Source organism: Protopterus annectens, chromosome 13.part0, assembly GCF_019279795.1.
Source record: "Protopterus annectens isolate FY-2018-M chromosome 13.part0, PAN1.0, whole genome shotgun sequence".
NCBI classification, from domain to species: Eukaryota; Metazoa; Chordata; order Ceratodontiformes; family Protopteridae; genus Protopterus; species Protopterus annectens.
The window spans coordinates 39,103,907-39,117,541 of NC_056747.1; the positions used below are offsets into that span (position 1 = coordinate 39,103,907).

A 13,635-nucleotide genomic window follows, 5' to 3' on the forward strand; every position below is an offset into this window, starting at 1 on the left:
ATCATTTGGTAAGACGAAGGAGCTTACAAGTTTTGTCGGACTCTACAGAAGTAACTTCTACGTGAGAGGAATGATTCTTATACATGTAATTGTGATTATCAGGGAATTTTTAGCACTTATCTGGTTTCTTATGCACAGGAGGCTGAGATTCCAGGGCCAAGGAAGAAATGAGTACCTATCTTGCAAAGTCTTCAGGACAGGCAGGCACTCTGATTTGGGAACTTCCATGTGTTAATACTAGTAGCACCTCTTCCAAAATTCTGAAACTTGCTTGCCCTCATGGTCAAAATACATCATCTTATGGAAAGTGTCACCAAAACAGTTCTTCTCGTAGTGAATCTAAAGATGAACAACCACCAGCTTTAGAATCAAAGCCTGAAAGAGACTCTATTGGGGAAGAGTAATCCAGAAGCACAAAATCAGATTCTTAAACAGAATCTTCTTAAGAAGTGTCAGTTTCCCTCTTGTGAGGAGTAGATGGAGAAGAACACAGAAGCTGGGGAGGTTTCAAGGACATTAAGGCTTTTTAAGAAGTCCCTGTGAAAAGTTAAACCACTCCAATTAAGGGTCTTTAGGAGCAAGAGTTAACAGACGGGGAGATATGTCTGTCTTTTTAATTTTTCTTTAGGTTGTGCAAAGAAATAAAGCAAGGGGAAGCAAATTCCAAATGTACCTTCATGAGGGTTCATGGGATATCTTCATTGACTAAAATCTGAGAAATACTCTCAGGTTCCTTTAAAATGGCCAGCCTCAGCTCTCACTTTGCAGCATTACTGGCGGTCTGATCAGAAGGAAGTATCACACTAGTTGCCTATGCCTTAATGGCTTCCAAAAGGGTCTTGATAATGGGAACAGGTGCTCAACAGAGATGTTCAATTCTGACCTAGAAAAAGATGTGGTTAAATATGTCTTTTCTGTTTTTTTTTTTTTTTTTTTTTTTTAATTTGTTTCTTGGCTGTGGAGAGATGCTCCAGGAAGGGGATTCAGATTGAATCCTAGCTTGCAAGAGGGAGAGAGCCTGTAAATGTTTGTTTTTTAAACATATTTTAAGAGATGATGAATGGCTTATTAGAATCTTAGGCACAATAGCTTGACAAATAGAACATTCTTTAATATTATGGTTGGTCCAAGGTGAAAAAGATACTTCATATGTTCACCCTTAAGGGGATCTGCATTCTGCAGTCACATTTCCCTATCTTAAATTACATGAAAATTTCAATATGCATTAGAGAGAAGAGGAAAAAAAAAAAAAAAAAAGATGAAAGGTCCCCAGTGCAGTACTTAGCTGTGCTAAGAGAAAGTAACTAGGTCCATCTGTGTGGCTGACAGACCACCATTCTGACACACTTGCTTCACGGATGCCATTTTCATGGCTGTATGTCCCTTAAGTAGCAGCACTTACTCTGATGTATAGGTTTTAGGTCAGATGTATGCTGCAAGAAAAACATGTAACTAAACTTGTGTAGACTGGCCAAACATAACAGTTCATGTCCCATCAATTACTGTTACCACAGCAGTGATCTAATGATAAACAGCATTAATTCTGAGATCTCCTGGCTTAAAATCTAACTACCAAATGTAGCGCTTTTTTTTAATTTTATTTTATTAATTTTTTAAAAAGTTAAGACTGCTATGCAAATGCGTCTCTTCAGGGATGACCCAGGATCACTGCATGGTTAAGTGATTTGCTTAGATTCAATACTGGAGGCTGATGGACTCAAACCCTACATTAGAGGAAGAAGTTTGTGATCACCTCGTCGCCTTTATCTTCTGCACCACAATGCCAGAGGTGTTCACAGCTATCAGACTATTTGTTTTGGTTTTATTGTACGCAAATGGAAACAGAGGACTGGCAGTGAGAAGAGGACTTGCTGACATTTTTCGCTTACAATGGCATTAGAAAAAGGACAACATAAAATATTTTTCTCTGCAGTACAAAAGATAAAATGGAAAAGTAGTATTTTGCACTATCACAGCTGAAATTTGGAAGTGATGCACAAGCCTGATTAAAGCAACCTGTTTGCATTCCAACTGCAACAGACATAGACCTATCATTACTACAAAATGATCATTTTCAGGACTTGTGAGAACAGCAGTCTAAACTTACTAGAGAATGTTGTCACATTGCATGTCAGAATGAATGTCTTGGTTTAAGAATGCTTTAAGAGACACACTGGTCATTGCATAACACTAAACTCAGTCAAACATTTTACTGTAAGTCACTTACGCTGTGTGTTTGTGTCCCATCGCCCTCCAAGGTATCCCACTACTTCACTCGTTGTTAAATGGCAGTGAAAATCCTACAGGGAGACAGACAAGGACAATTTATCCCACCAATACATGTAAAGATGGCATACAGACATATAAAGTGAAGCACAGAATTTAATATCCACCAGAGCTGCTTGGCATAGCTAGTGTACCTGACCTGTTTCCTCAAACACCACAAGCTTGGTTAACTCATGATCTATGACTCTAGGACTGCTGTTAGGATCTTTTTAGCATTAACTATTTAGAGATCAGCTCCACTGACCAGCTCCCAGCATGTGCACCACACAACTCAGCACCACACAACTCATACCTCTGTTTTGATTTATTTCCTCAATGAGGTAAACCCGGGTAGGCAAAAGTGGTCTAAGAATTTGGGTAAGTGACTTGTTCAGTTTTATTGCACGCAAATGGAAACAGACATGCATATCCTGTATTCCATGGTGAAACTCAGTGCCATCCCAAATAGAGACAGATGCACACATCCTGGATTACATGCTGAGACTCAGTACCATCCCAAATGTAGACAGACACACACCCTGGATTACACAGTGAAACGCAGTGCCATCCCAAATGTAGACAGAGACACACCCTGGATTACACAGTGAAACGCAGTGCCATCCCAAATGTAGACAGACACACACCCTGGATTACACAGTGAAACGCAGTACCATCCCAAATGTAGACAGACACCCTGGATTACACAGTGAAACGCAGTGCCATCCCAAATGTAGACAGACACACACCCTGGATTACACAGTGAAACGCAGTGCCATCCCAAATGTAGACAGACACACATCCTGGCTTACACAGTGAAACGCAGTACCATCCCAAATGTAGACAGACACACACCCTGGATTACACAGTGAAACGCAGTACCATCCCAAATGTAGACAGACAGACACCCTGGATTACACAGTGAAACGCAGTACCATCCCAAATGTAGACAGACACACACCCTGAATTACACAGTGAAACGCAGTGCCATCCCAAATGTAGACAGACACACACCCTGGATTACACAGGGAAACGCAGTGCCATCCCAAATGTAGAAAGACAGACACCCTGGATTACACAGTGAAACGCAGTGCCATCCCAAATGTAGACAGACACACACCCTGGATTACACAGTGAAACGCAGTGCCATCCCAAATGTAGACAGACACACACCCTGGATTACACAGGGAAACGCAGTGCCATGCCATAGTTTCACTCATCTGTGTCCCTTTATCTTTTGTCCCTTTATCTTTTGTACCTCGAGTTCCATTATTTGCTGCTCTCTAAGCTCTTGGAATTTGTTTTAACTTGCTTAACAAACCAAAAGCTGATTCCATCTCACGTCCTACTTGTTCCTTCCTGCACACTAATGTCCTCTGGCTGCTGTCCACATTTACTTGTGCAGTCCTGCAGCCATTCCTGCTGCCCATCACTAGATCATCCTTATTATTACTGGGATCTCCAGAGGGGAATCTAATGACAGACAGGAAAGATGACAAAATGATTCAAAGTCTCCAAAGTATATTTGTGGCAAAGTGCGTCTTTCAGGTTGCAAAGTGTGTCTTGCAGAGCACTGCCACTACTTGAATGTTTTCATAAGAAATGGAAGATAAATTAGTGAAGGCTAATGATGCTAGATAGCCTAGTAGCACACATGAAAAGTATGCAGGGTCTAGGAAAGGAACGTAATCACAACAAAAAGTGAAAAGTGTTGATGAAGCAAACACAGACCACTAATCACAACAAAACATAAGAAGAAAACAGACCAGTGGTGCCCTCAGAGATCACCACTATGGACTAAATGAATGAAAGAAACAAAGGTAAGCATTCTAAAAAACATCTGCAAAAAAGAAATTGTGATTCACAAGACTTTCAGAAGGGCCAACCATCTGAAAGTGTCCTCTTTCTATAACAAGAAATGGGCCAACAGGCCGCATTCCTGACATACAGAATGAGCAGACACAGGAAGCACAATGATTGGGACAGCCCCAGGACAACATTACTGTTTCAAAGAAATGGTATCTGAACCACACAACAACAGGACAAATTCTCACAGTGTCCATGTCCAGAATCTACAAAAATATTCACATGCAGTGTTTGCCCAAAGATGCAACACAATGTGAGTGGCTTTCAGAAATCGGAATAAAATGTGTGATCTACCGACCAGTTTTTGAGATTACTATAAGAAAAAAAATGTTTAAGCTGGTTTCCTGCCTTTCCTGTAAGTGGTCTAGACTGTTTGTAGGCTTCTGAGCCCACCAATTGTTTCCGTGTTGGAGGGAAGCCTTCTAGCTTAATTTTGTTTCTTAGAACTAGCCAGTTTTCTATTTTCAGCACTCAAATCTGTTTCTTTAAGCTCAGCACTTGTTACAGCACTCAACTTTCTGCACTTGTCTAGAGGAAAGCAGTTTTTAGTACTTAATAAATAAGCACCTATCCAGGCATGTCTAAGGGTCAGCTCCCAGTGATTTCTCCTGTCTACCTGATGAAGCTGGGCATCTTGGGGCAATGCAGCAATTGCCTCATGTACACAGATAACCCCCTCGTCCTACCACCCAACACTACAACCTGTGAGAGATGCACTTATATAGCCAAACTGGAAGCAAAGCTCTCTTCACCCAAGACTGGACTAAACAGTCAAGAGGAGAAGATAAACACTTCCACCACACCAAACTCGTCACATAGTCCCTCAAAACCTACACCACCAAAACACACACCTAGAAACAGAAAACACACACCTACATTCATGGAGGCTCTCAATAAAAATCTGCCCAAGCATCAGGGACCTCCAAAGCAGATACGTAAGCAAACTCCACCCCCCCAACACAACCCAAATGACACATTGCCCACAAACTCAGTGTAATACTCAACCACAGCCCATAAGGCATAACAACGTACCCAATACTCTAGTCATAGGTGACTCTCTAGTCAGGCACACTGATGCTCCACTCACCAGGCTAAACAAGGAGAAAGTTACTGTCAGTTGCCTGTCAGGTGCCAGGATCCGCCACATAATGCATGCACTCAGGTCACTCCACAAGTAAAAATATGACACTGTCATTGTCCATGTTGGTATGAATGACCTGAGACGTACCTCCCTGGACTACATGAAAAGAGACATGGAGGAGATCTCCGATCTTGTAGCCCAGGCAAGTAAGACCCTAGCCCTGAGTAGCATCCTGCCATCACCCAGAATGATACCACAGTACAAGGACAAAATGACTGACTTCAACAATTGGCTAAGCTTCTGGTGTCATTCTAAGGGGATCCAGTATTTGTCTGCCTGGGACGACATGATTGACAGACCACGATGCTTTGCCAGAGATGGCCTGCACCTGTCGTCCTTTGGATTCCGGATACTGGCCAAGACTCTTGCCACCCCTATAGTGCCTTTTTTAGGCAAGGTTTAAATGACAAATTCACCACCGTAACAGGTACAAGCAAGCAAAATCTGAGGCTAATGCTACTCAATGCTAGAAGTCTAAACCTCAAAATGCACTCACTTCAAGGCACTCCTTAAAATGGAGAACATAGACATCTGTGCAGTGACAGAGACCCGGTTCAAAAGCTCCAGATAGTACCCCTGCATTACCAGGCTATAATTCATACCACAACTTTTGGCCACCTAACCCGGAATGAATTACTAAAGGTGGAGGCGTGTCCATATTCATTAAGGACATCCACACCTCTAGGCTAGTTGCACAGCATAATGCATCCAAGATTATTCAAGTGTAACGAGCGCTGGGCAAGACCGCAATCCAAATTGTAGTCTGCTACAGACCCTCCACCATGCCCCAGGATTCCCACTCCTCATTTCTTGATACACTGGAAAGTATTAGGGTACAACCCAACACCATAATAATGGGCGATTTCAACTACCCCACCATTAACTGGGAAAACTACTCATGCACCAACTCTTTTGCTCAACGTTTTCTGGAAGTCATAAATTCCAATGCCTTGGATCAACTTATTCACATCCCCACCAGGGGCAGCAATATCCTAGACCTGGTCATTACCAACATGGGCAACCAGTGTTCCACACCAGAGGTCAATTCCTCGTTAGTCAGATCCAACCACAAGCTAATCACCCTAGACATCCACATCCCGCCCCCAACCCCAATTAGGGAAACCACCACAAAAACTTCTCCAAAGCCAACTTCACACTTCTTAAGACAGAAGTGGCAAACTTCATGACACCCATGCAGACGAACAATAGAGGTAAGACTGCTGAATCCTACACAAATGCACTTAAAAAGCACATACATGAGTGCATGGATCAAGCTATCCCTAATAGAACCAAGATGCTATCCTCCAAAAAAAGGAAGCCAATCTGGTAGTCCTCTGCCATAAACAAACTCTACAACAGAAGAAAGAAGCTGTTGCAAAAAAGAGTAAAATCCCATGACTGGAGGAACTCCCTGGTCAACCTCAGTAAGAAGCTGAAATCCCTCATAAAATCCTCCAAAGCTAGTTCCAAAAACAAAATTGCACAGACTCTAAAGACAACCACAAAACATTCTATAGCTATGTCAAGAATCTCAATGGCAACACTCAGATCTGCTCTGAGTTACAGCACAATGGCACTAAATATACAGAACCAACTGATATTGCCAACATCCTGGCAGATAGGTTCAGTGTTAACTTTACCCCCCTCTCACCCCCTAGACGGTCCATCTCTATACTGGAAGAATGCAAAGTTCCTGTAAACATGGCTGGACAGGTAAAAAAACACTCTCCAAAGCCAAGAACAGCATCCATGGGATCTGACAATATCCCAGGCTGCGTTCTAAACGAACTACAGAATGAACTGGCACCCTACCTAAGTACCATGTTCAGTCATAGCCTCACCTCAGGCTTTGTGCCCACTGAATAACACACCGCAATGGTTATCCCATTCCACAAAGGGGGAGCCACGATGGACCCCGGGAACTACCGCCCCATTAGCCAGATGAGCCTGGTCTGCAAGGCCATGGAACGTATCATCATGGAACTCATAAACAAAGACTTTGGTAATCTCCAAACTCTGGACCCTACCCAGTTCAGATTTGTAAAATGCAGATCATGTCTCCTAAACCTGATTGACTTCTTTGAAGCAGTCACCAAAGCCACAGATGAGGTTAAAGTGGTTCACACAGCTTATCTAGATCTCCCCAAGGCTTTTGACACCATCCCCCACTCTGGAATTATAGATAAGCTCACTAAACTAGGTGTAAATCCCTATGTCACAAGATGGGTTGCCAACTGGCTCACTGACAGAACCCACACTGTGAAAGTAGCAGACTTTAAATCCAACTTCAGACCAATGACAAGTGGAGTACCACAGGGTTCAGTCCTGGGTCCTCTCCTATTTGGTATCTACTTCTCTGAAGTACAGGCTAACACAGAAGGTCTTTGGCTAACAAGGTTTGCAGAAGGTCTTTGGCTAACAAGGTTTGCAGATGACTGAAAACTAGGAGCCATAATCTAAACTCCTAACGTTGCGGACATACTGCAAAAGGGCTTCACTGAGACGGATGCCTGGTGTCAAAGCCATGGCCTGAAGCTCAATGCCAAAAAGTGCACTGTCATCCCCTTTGGTAAAAACTCTGTACCCATGAACTTAATGCCGAAAATGTGATGAGACCTTGGGACACAGGTGGACAGTAGTCTCTCCTTTGATAATCATATCGCCACAGTGGTCAGGAAATCCTTCTACGTGGCTCACCTCATCACAAAAGGTTTCTCATCCAGAAAAAAAGAGGTCATTGTTCCCCTCTACTCATCACTCATTAGTCCCATTATAGAGTACAACGCCCCTTTTGGTATGTACCTCACAAGACATCTACAACAACTGGAAAGGTCACAGAAATACCTCACAAAGAGGATTACTGGCTTCAAACAGATGCCCTACGAAGACTGTCTCAAAAAACTCCAGCGTTACTCCGTCGCATATCGCCTACTCAGAGGAGATCTCTGCCTAACATACAAAGCTATGTCAAATCCAGAGCTGTTGGACATGCTCCGCTTAAAGAAATCCCAATCCCTCCGAGTTACACGCTCTACGGACCTAAACCTTGCCACCACAATAAACATAACATGCTGGAGGGATAGATTCCTGTCCCAGAGACTTCCCATACTCTGGAACAGACTACATATCTATGTCAAACAGAGCTCCTCATTAGCACTCCAAGAAAAATAAATATTGATTACTGGATGGGAAATAGGAAATTCACCCCAGGTATCACTTCTGCGGCTCTGCTCAACAGTGGCACAGGAAAATAATTTTCTTGGGTGGTGAAAGCCAGGGTACATTTTTGGCTAGGCTTATATAGGCCCTAGGTCCAATAGCCTAGTACCTACCTATGAACCTTGATTCAGAAATGGCAATTTTTGTCAGCAGAAGCTGAACACTGGTAAAAAGGTGAAAAAGATGGGAAACCAAGAGTCGGGGGGGGGGCATGTTCAACAAGTCGGGGAAGTGGTCAGGTATGAAATTAGTAGGAAGTATATGTAGGTTGCATCACCAGTTAAATTCCCATAACACAAAAAGCAGAGTGACAGAGACAGTTGGAAAGGAGTTGAGAAGTGAGCAGCCCAGATGAGGTAAAGACTGAGGAGGCTAAAATGGTGAAAGATTTAGAGACAACAGGTGGAGACAAAAAAGGGATTTTGTTGAGCAATGGACAAAGAATCAAGTAGAACACAGCTGGGGCAGGAAAACAGTGTAATGGACAATAAGTGGGAAAAGGACAGACACTGCTGAGACTACTGGAACCAGAAAGGCTGTGGCAGCTAGCAGAGAAATGTGGTTCTAATGGTTTGATGGAAATGTCAGTTTTTCTGTTGAAGACTGTATAAAAATCTACTGCTTTGAAATGCTAAGTGATGGAATAAGGTATGAGAACATTCTACGTTGGTGTGCCTTACAGCAGGCGCAGATGGGTACAAAGAAAATGGAAAGGGAGAGAAAAGGAGAGGCAGCGCTCTCAAACAGTACAATTCGCACAAAAAGAATGAAAAGGAGAGGCAGCGCTCTTAAACAGTACGACTCGCACAAAAAGAATGAAAAGAAGGAGAGGTAGCGCTTTCAAACAGTACGACTCGCACAAAAAGAATGAAAAGGAGAGGCAGCGCTCTCAAACAGTACGACTCGCACAAAAAGAATGAAAAGGAGAGGTAGCGCTCTCAAACAGTACAACTCGCACAAAAAGAATGAAAAGGAGAGGCAACGCTCTCAAACAGTATGACTCGCACAAAAAGAATGAAAAGGAGAGGTAGCGCTCTCAAACAGTACGACTCACACAAAAAGAATGAAAAGGAGAGGCAGCACTCTCAAACAGTACAACTCGCACAAAAAGAATGAAAAGGAGAGGCAACGCTCTCAAACAGTATGACTCGCACAAAAAGAATGAAAAGGAGAGGCAGCGCTCTCAAACAGTACGACTCGCACAAAAAGAATGAAAAGGAGAGGCAGCGCTCTCAAACAGTACGACTCGCACAAAAAGAATGAAAAGGCGTTTTTGTCTGGATGGTAAGATTCGGCATATTAAACAGAGTTTTCCTGATGTGAAAACTGCAAAGTCTTTAAAGCGCCAGTGGCTGTTATAAATTGGGGAAAACAGTCACCAGTTAGCAGAAACATTCCCCAGTTGTCAACAAAGAACATATCTGAGGAAAAATAAGAATAAAGCAACTGGAAAAGGACACAAAAAAGTAGTGGATGGCAAGAATTTCATAACTGCAACATTAAAGTTGGATATTGTGTCTGGTAAAGTAAAAGAAGGAACCAATCAAATACATTTAGAAGTGCTTAAAATAAGCAGGACTTTGGACGACTACATTAGAGCAAATGAAAGAAGCATAAATTAAGCAGTTTTACAGACTGTTAAGTTTGAAGAAGTCAGAAAGGGAAATCAGGAACAATATGACCAGGACAAAGACACTACATTGAGAAATGTTTCAAAAACCAGTATAGCTAGAAGAGAGAGAGGACGAAGAGGAAACCTGTAGTTCTCTGCAATACCAGAGGTGTTAGAGGGAGTGCACTGTATTAACTTTCTAAGGGTACAAATAAGTAAATGCACAAGTGTCCCACAGATGAGGAAGCTAATCAAGCATAACGTCTTTGCTCTACAGTTAGCTACCAGAATGCAGTCAGACTGATGAAGTCGTCTTCCATTCTGTGAGCTGTATAAGACAAAGTGCTCATTTTAGTTAACTCATTCTCTCCAATGGAGCTTTGAAAGTTTGCAGTGACATTTCCAATGGTGGAGCCTAAACTTTTTGGTAGACTCAAATGATGTCCTCTCTCTGAAACCATTGTGGTTACTAAAGAAGCGTCAACAGCAAACTTCAGCACAATTTTTATAGCGGTAGTAACCTTTAGGTTCTAGGTCTTAAACTGGATTTTATAAATCACAGTAAACACAGTAACTATTAAATGCATGCTAACTTGTAAACAACTTAAATATATCAGCAAACACTCACGTTTCACACATACTGTTAGCAGCACTTTGTTCTTCCACCTGAGAACGTTTATATAAAGCCAAGCAGTTCTGTCTGTGCTACTTGTTTGCTTAGATACTTAGACAATTCATGAAATTTATAACATAAATAAATACTACATAATCTCCTTACCTGCAATGCACAGAAATCAAATATCAATACAGTTGTGTTTGCCACTGTATAAGCTTTAAGATGAAATCTTCTACTACTTTTATGTAGTAGGGTTTTGAAATTATTAATGCAAATATGAACAAGCAATATTTGATGTCTAGAACCATCACCAGGATGTAACTGGAGGCGTCACTTGACTGTAATTATTTAAGCTACAACCACCACTTCTACAAGTACAGATTAACAAAAATAGTAAATACAAATATTCAGAAAAAAACATAACTACATAAAATTAATGCCTGACAAGACACAAAGAAACAGTATACATTGTCAGACAGTCACATATTCAAAGAGGTCTATCTAGCTGAATTTATGTCTTCAAATTGAACTCCTGGTTAGTGACTTCCACAACACAGGCAGTCAAGAAAGACAAACTCAAAAATGAAAAACAAAAATACAAAAACTTTTGAACCTGCACCTCCATGTGGGAGGGTAGTGTTCCTGGATCACATGCTAATTATAAATACTAACTCTGAGGTCACACTACAGCAGGAAAGGCCAACTCCCCAATCCCCACTGTACCGCGATCATACAGCACAGGCTTGTCAACATTTCTGACATTGATGTATGGTGTTAGTCATTCTGACATGACCTTCATGTCCATAAAAATATTGTCACGTACCCAATCTAGCTAGTGTCAAAACTATTTACATAAAAAATGTGCATTAGCATTTCTGGTGGATAGAATTAAAAGAAGTGAGAGTGGCCATGGTGAGAGTAGAAGACAAAAAAAGAAGAGAGCAGTTAGGCTAAGAAAGAGTCAGTTATATAACAGTATGCAGAAAAGGCAAGTGTTATAAGGTATGCATAAGCTGAAGAATATATATAGACCACACATTACTTGCATTATAAGCAACTGTAAGCTTAAAAATGGCAGAATTGCTGCATTATCAACTTTAATATGGGAGGTACAGTGATGTAACGGTTAGCATTGTCACCTCAAAGCAAGAGGTTCTCCAGTGCGATTCTCGGTTGGGGTGCCGCCTGTGCACAGTCTGCTTGTCCTCCCTGTGTTTTCGTGGGTTCTCTTCGGGTGCTCCGGTTTCCTCCCACATTCCAAAGACATGCGTCTGGAGCACCTCCTCTGAAAATGGGCTCTATCCCAGTCTGACTTTCCCAGTAAACAAATGTTAAATAAATAACCACGAAATGTAAATGGCCTTACAAGTACAAAAAAAAGCAGAGTATTGAACTATACTAAGGACTGTGGGGTGCAAACTGCCATGTTGCAAGACACACAGCTAAATAGAAATGAACATACGAGTTTAATAAACGGGATTTCAGTGTGGTTATTTGGCAGAATATCAGAGACAAAAGAAAATGGGTATAACTACACTGTTTGGAAGAGATGCTCCAGTTTTAGTAGCAGGAGGAAAGAAAGACAATAATGGAAGACTTCAGGCAGTGAGGGGGTAGTGGAAGGAAACTGCCATTATGAAGCTTACAAGAACTTGGTAAGAAACTATGTTTTAAGCAAGGCATTTTGTTTATAGGTGGTGACATGATTATAATGTACAGAAGTGCATGTGTGTCATGGGGCCCTACAAGGGAAACCATCAACAAAAGGTAGATATTTTAAAGGCATATAAAATTATTTGGCATGGAGAATGTTATTTCAGTAACAGCAATTCACATGCAATTTAAATATGACTCTCAAGACATTATTGCAATAGAAAAGAAAAGTTGTGCAAGTGAAACTTACCATAACCACAGATATTCCAATAGATCTCTATTAGCACTAGGCTAAGCTATACAAGTCCTACCCCAACGCAAATGACTAAGCTGCAACGGGAATATGATGAGAGGCATCCTTTAAATCCAGCTTTATCATGAAAGGAGGAGGGAAATCAGACGTACAAGAGACTAAAGAGAACGTCCTGAACTTCAGAATCCTGACAAAAGCTCTAGGAAAGAAAGCTACAGTACTAGCCTCCAGGATCCTTCATTTCTGCGAACTATAAAAAATTCTTGAATAAAAGCCTCTGCCTAGGGGACTGGGGGGGGGGGGGTACAAGTTCTATGACAACCCGAGACACATTCTGGAATAAAAGCATTTGTCCCTTTGATCTGCAGGTGCAGATTCTAGGATTCATAGGTTGAGTAACTGTTGATGAATCTGAAGATAAAAACTTGTTTGGTTTAGAGGCTGGGGAGGAACTCCCTTAAAATGAGATACTTCACTCCTGTACCAAACTGAACCACTTTTAGCATCCAAGAGTCTGAAATAATCAGTTCCTAATGGATAATGTACAGAGCCACTTTCTGGGAGAAATTTTGAGAGCTAGGGGCAAGGGGGTGAGAATGGGGTAAAAATGCTGTCTGTCCTTATTTTTGGAAAAGGTCCCGCTTGCTTGTTATTCTCCTCCCACCATCCATTTTGGTTCCATTTGACTTGAGGAGGTAGGCACTGTTTGTTTTGTTTTTTAAGGAAATGAGGATTTGGGAAATTTGTAAGTAGGGGCCCGAAAAATTCTTAGAAACTCCCTGTACGAACTTCCTTCGATCAGCAAATTGTTTGAGAACCAGAGTAGAAGATGGACCAAAGAAAACCTTCTTATCTAAAGCTGAATTTAAGATATCACATTTTACTTCATAAACAGCTTTCTGATTACATATCCAGGCATATCTCCTTAACATTGTAGCTGTACCAGTGGCCCCGACACAGTATCTGCACAACCTGATACAGTCTTTATGTTTTGATGCATGAAACATATAAGA

The 13,635-nt window shown here is 41.6% G+C and overlaps 1 protein-coding gene across 2 annotated transcripts in view; it reads right to left on the minus strand.

Moving 5' to 3' along the window:
* The window catches only part of MPND (MPN domain containing), a 1,899,579-nt gene that overhangs the window by 1,046,191 nt on the left and 839,753 nt on the right, over positions 1-13,635 (minus strand). For both annotated transcript variants that reach the window (XM_044090604.1, XM_044090605.1), the window contains exon 8: positions 2,228-2,300. In XM_044090604.1, the coding sequence (XP_043946539.1) occupies positions 2,228-2,300 (73 nt within the window). The remainder of the gene's footprint in view (positions 1-2,227; positions 2,301-13,635) is intronic.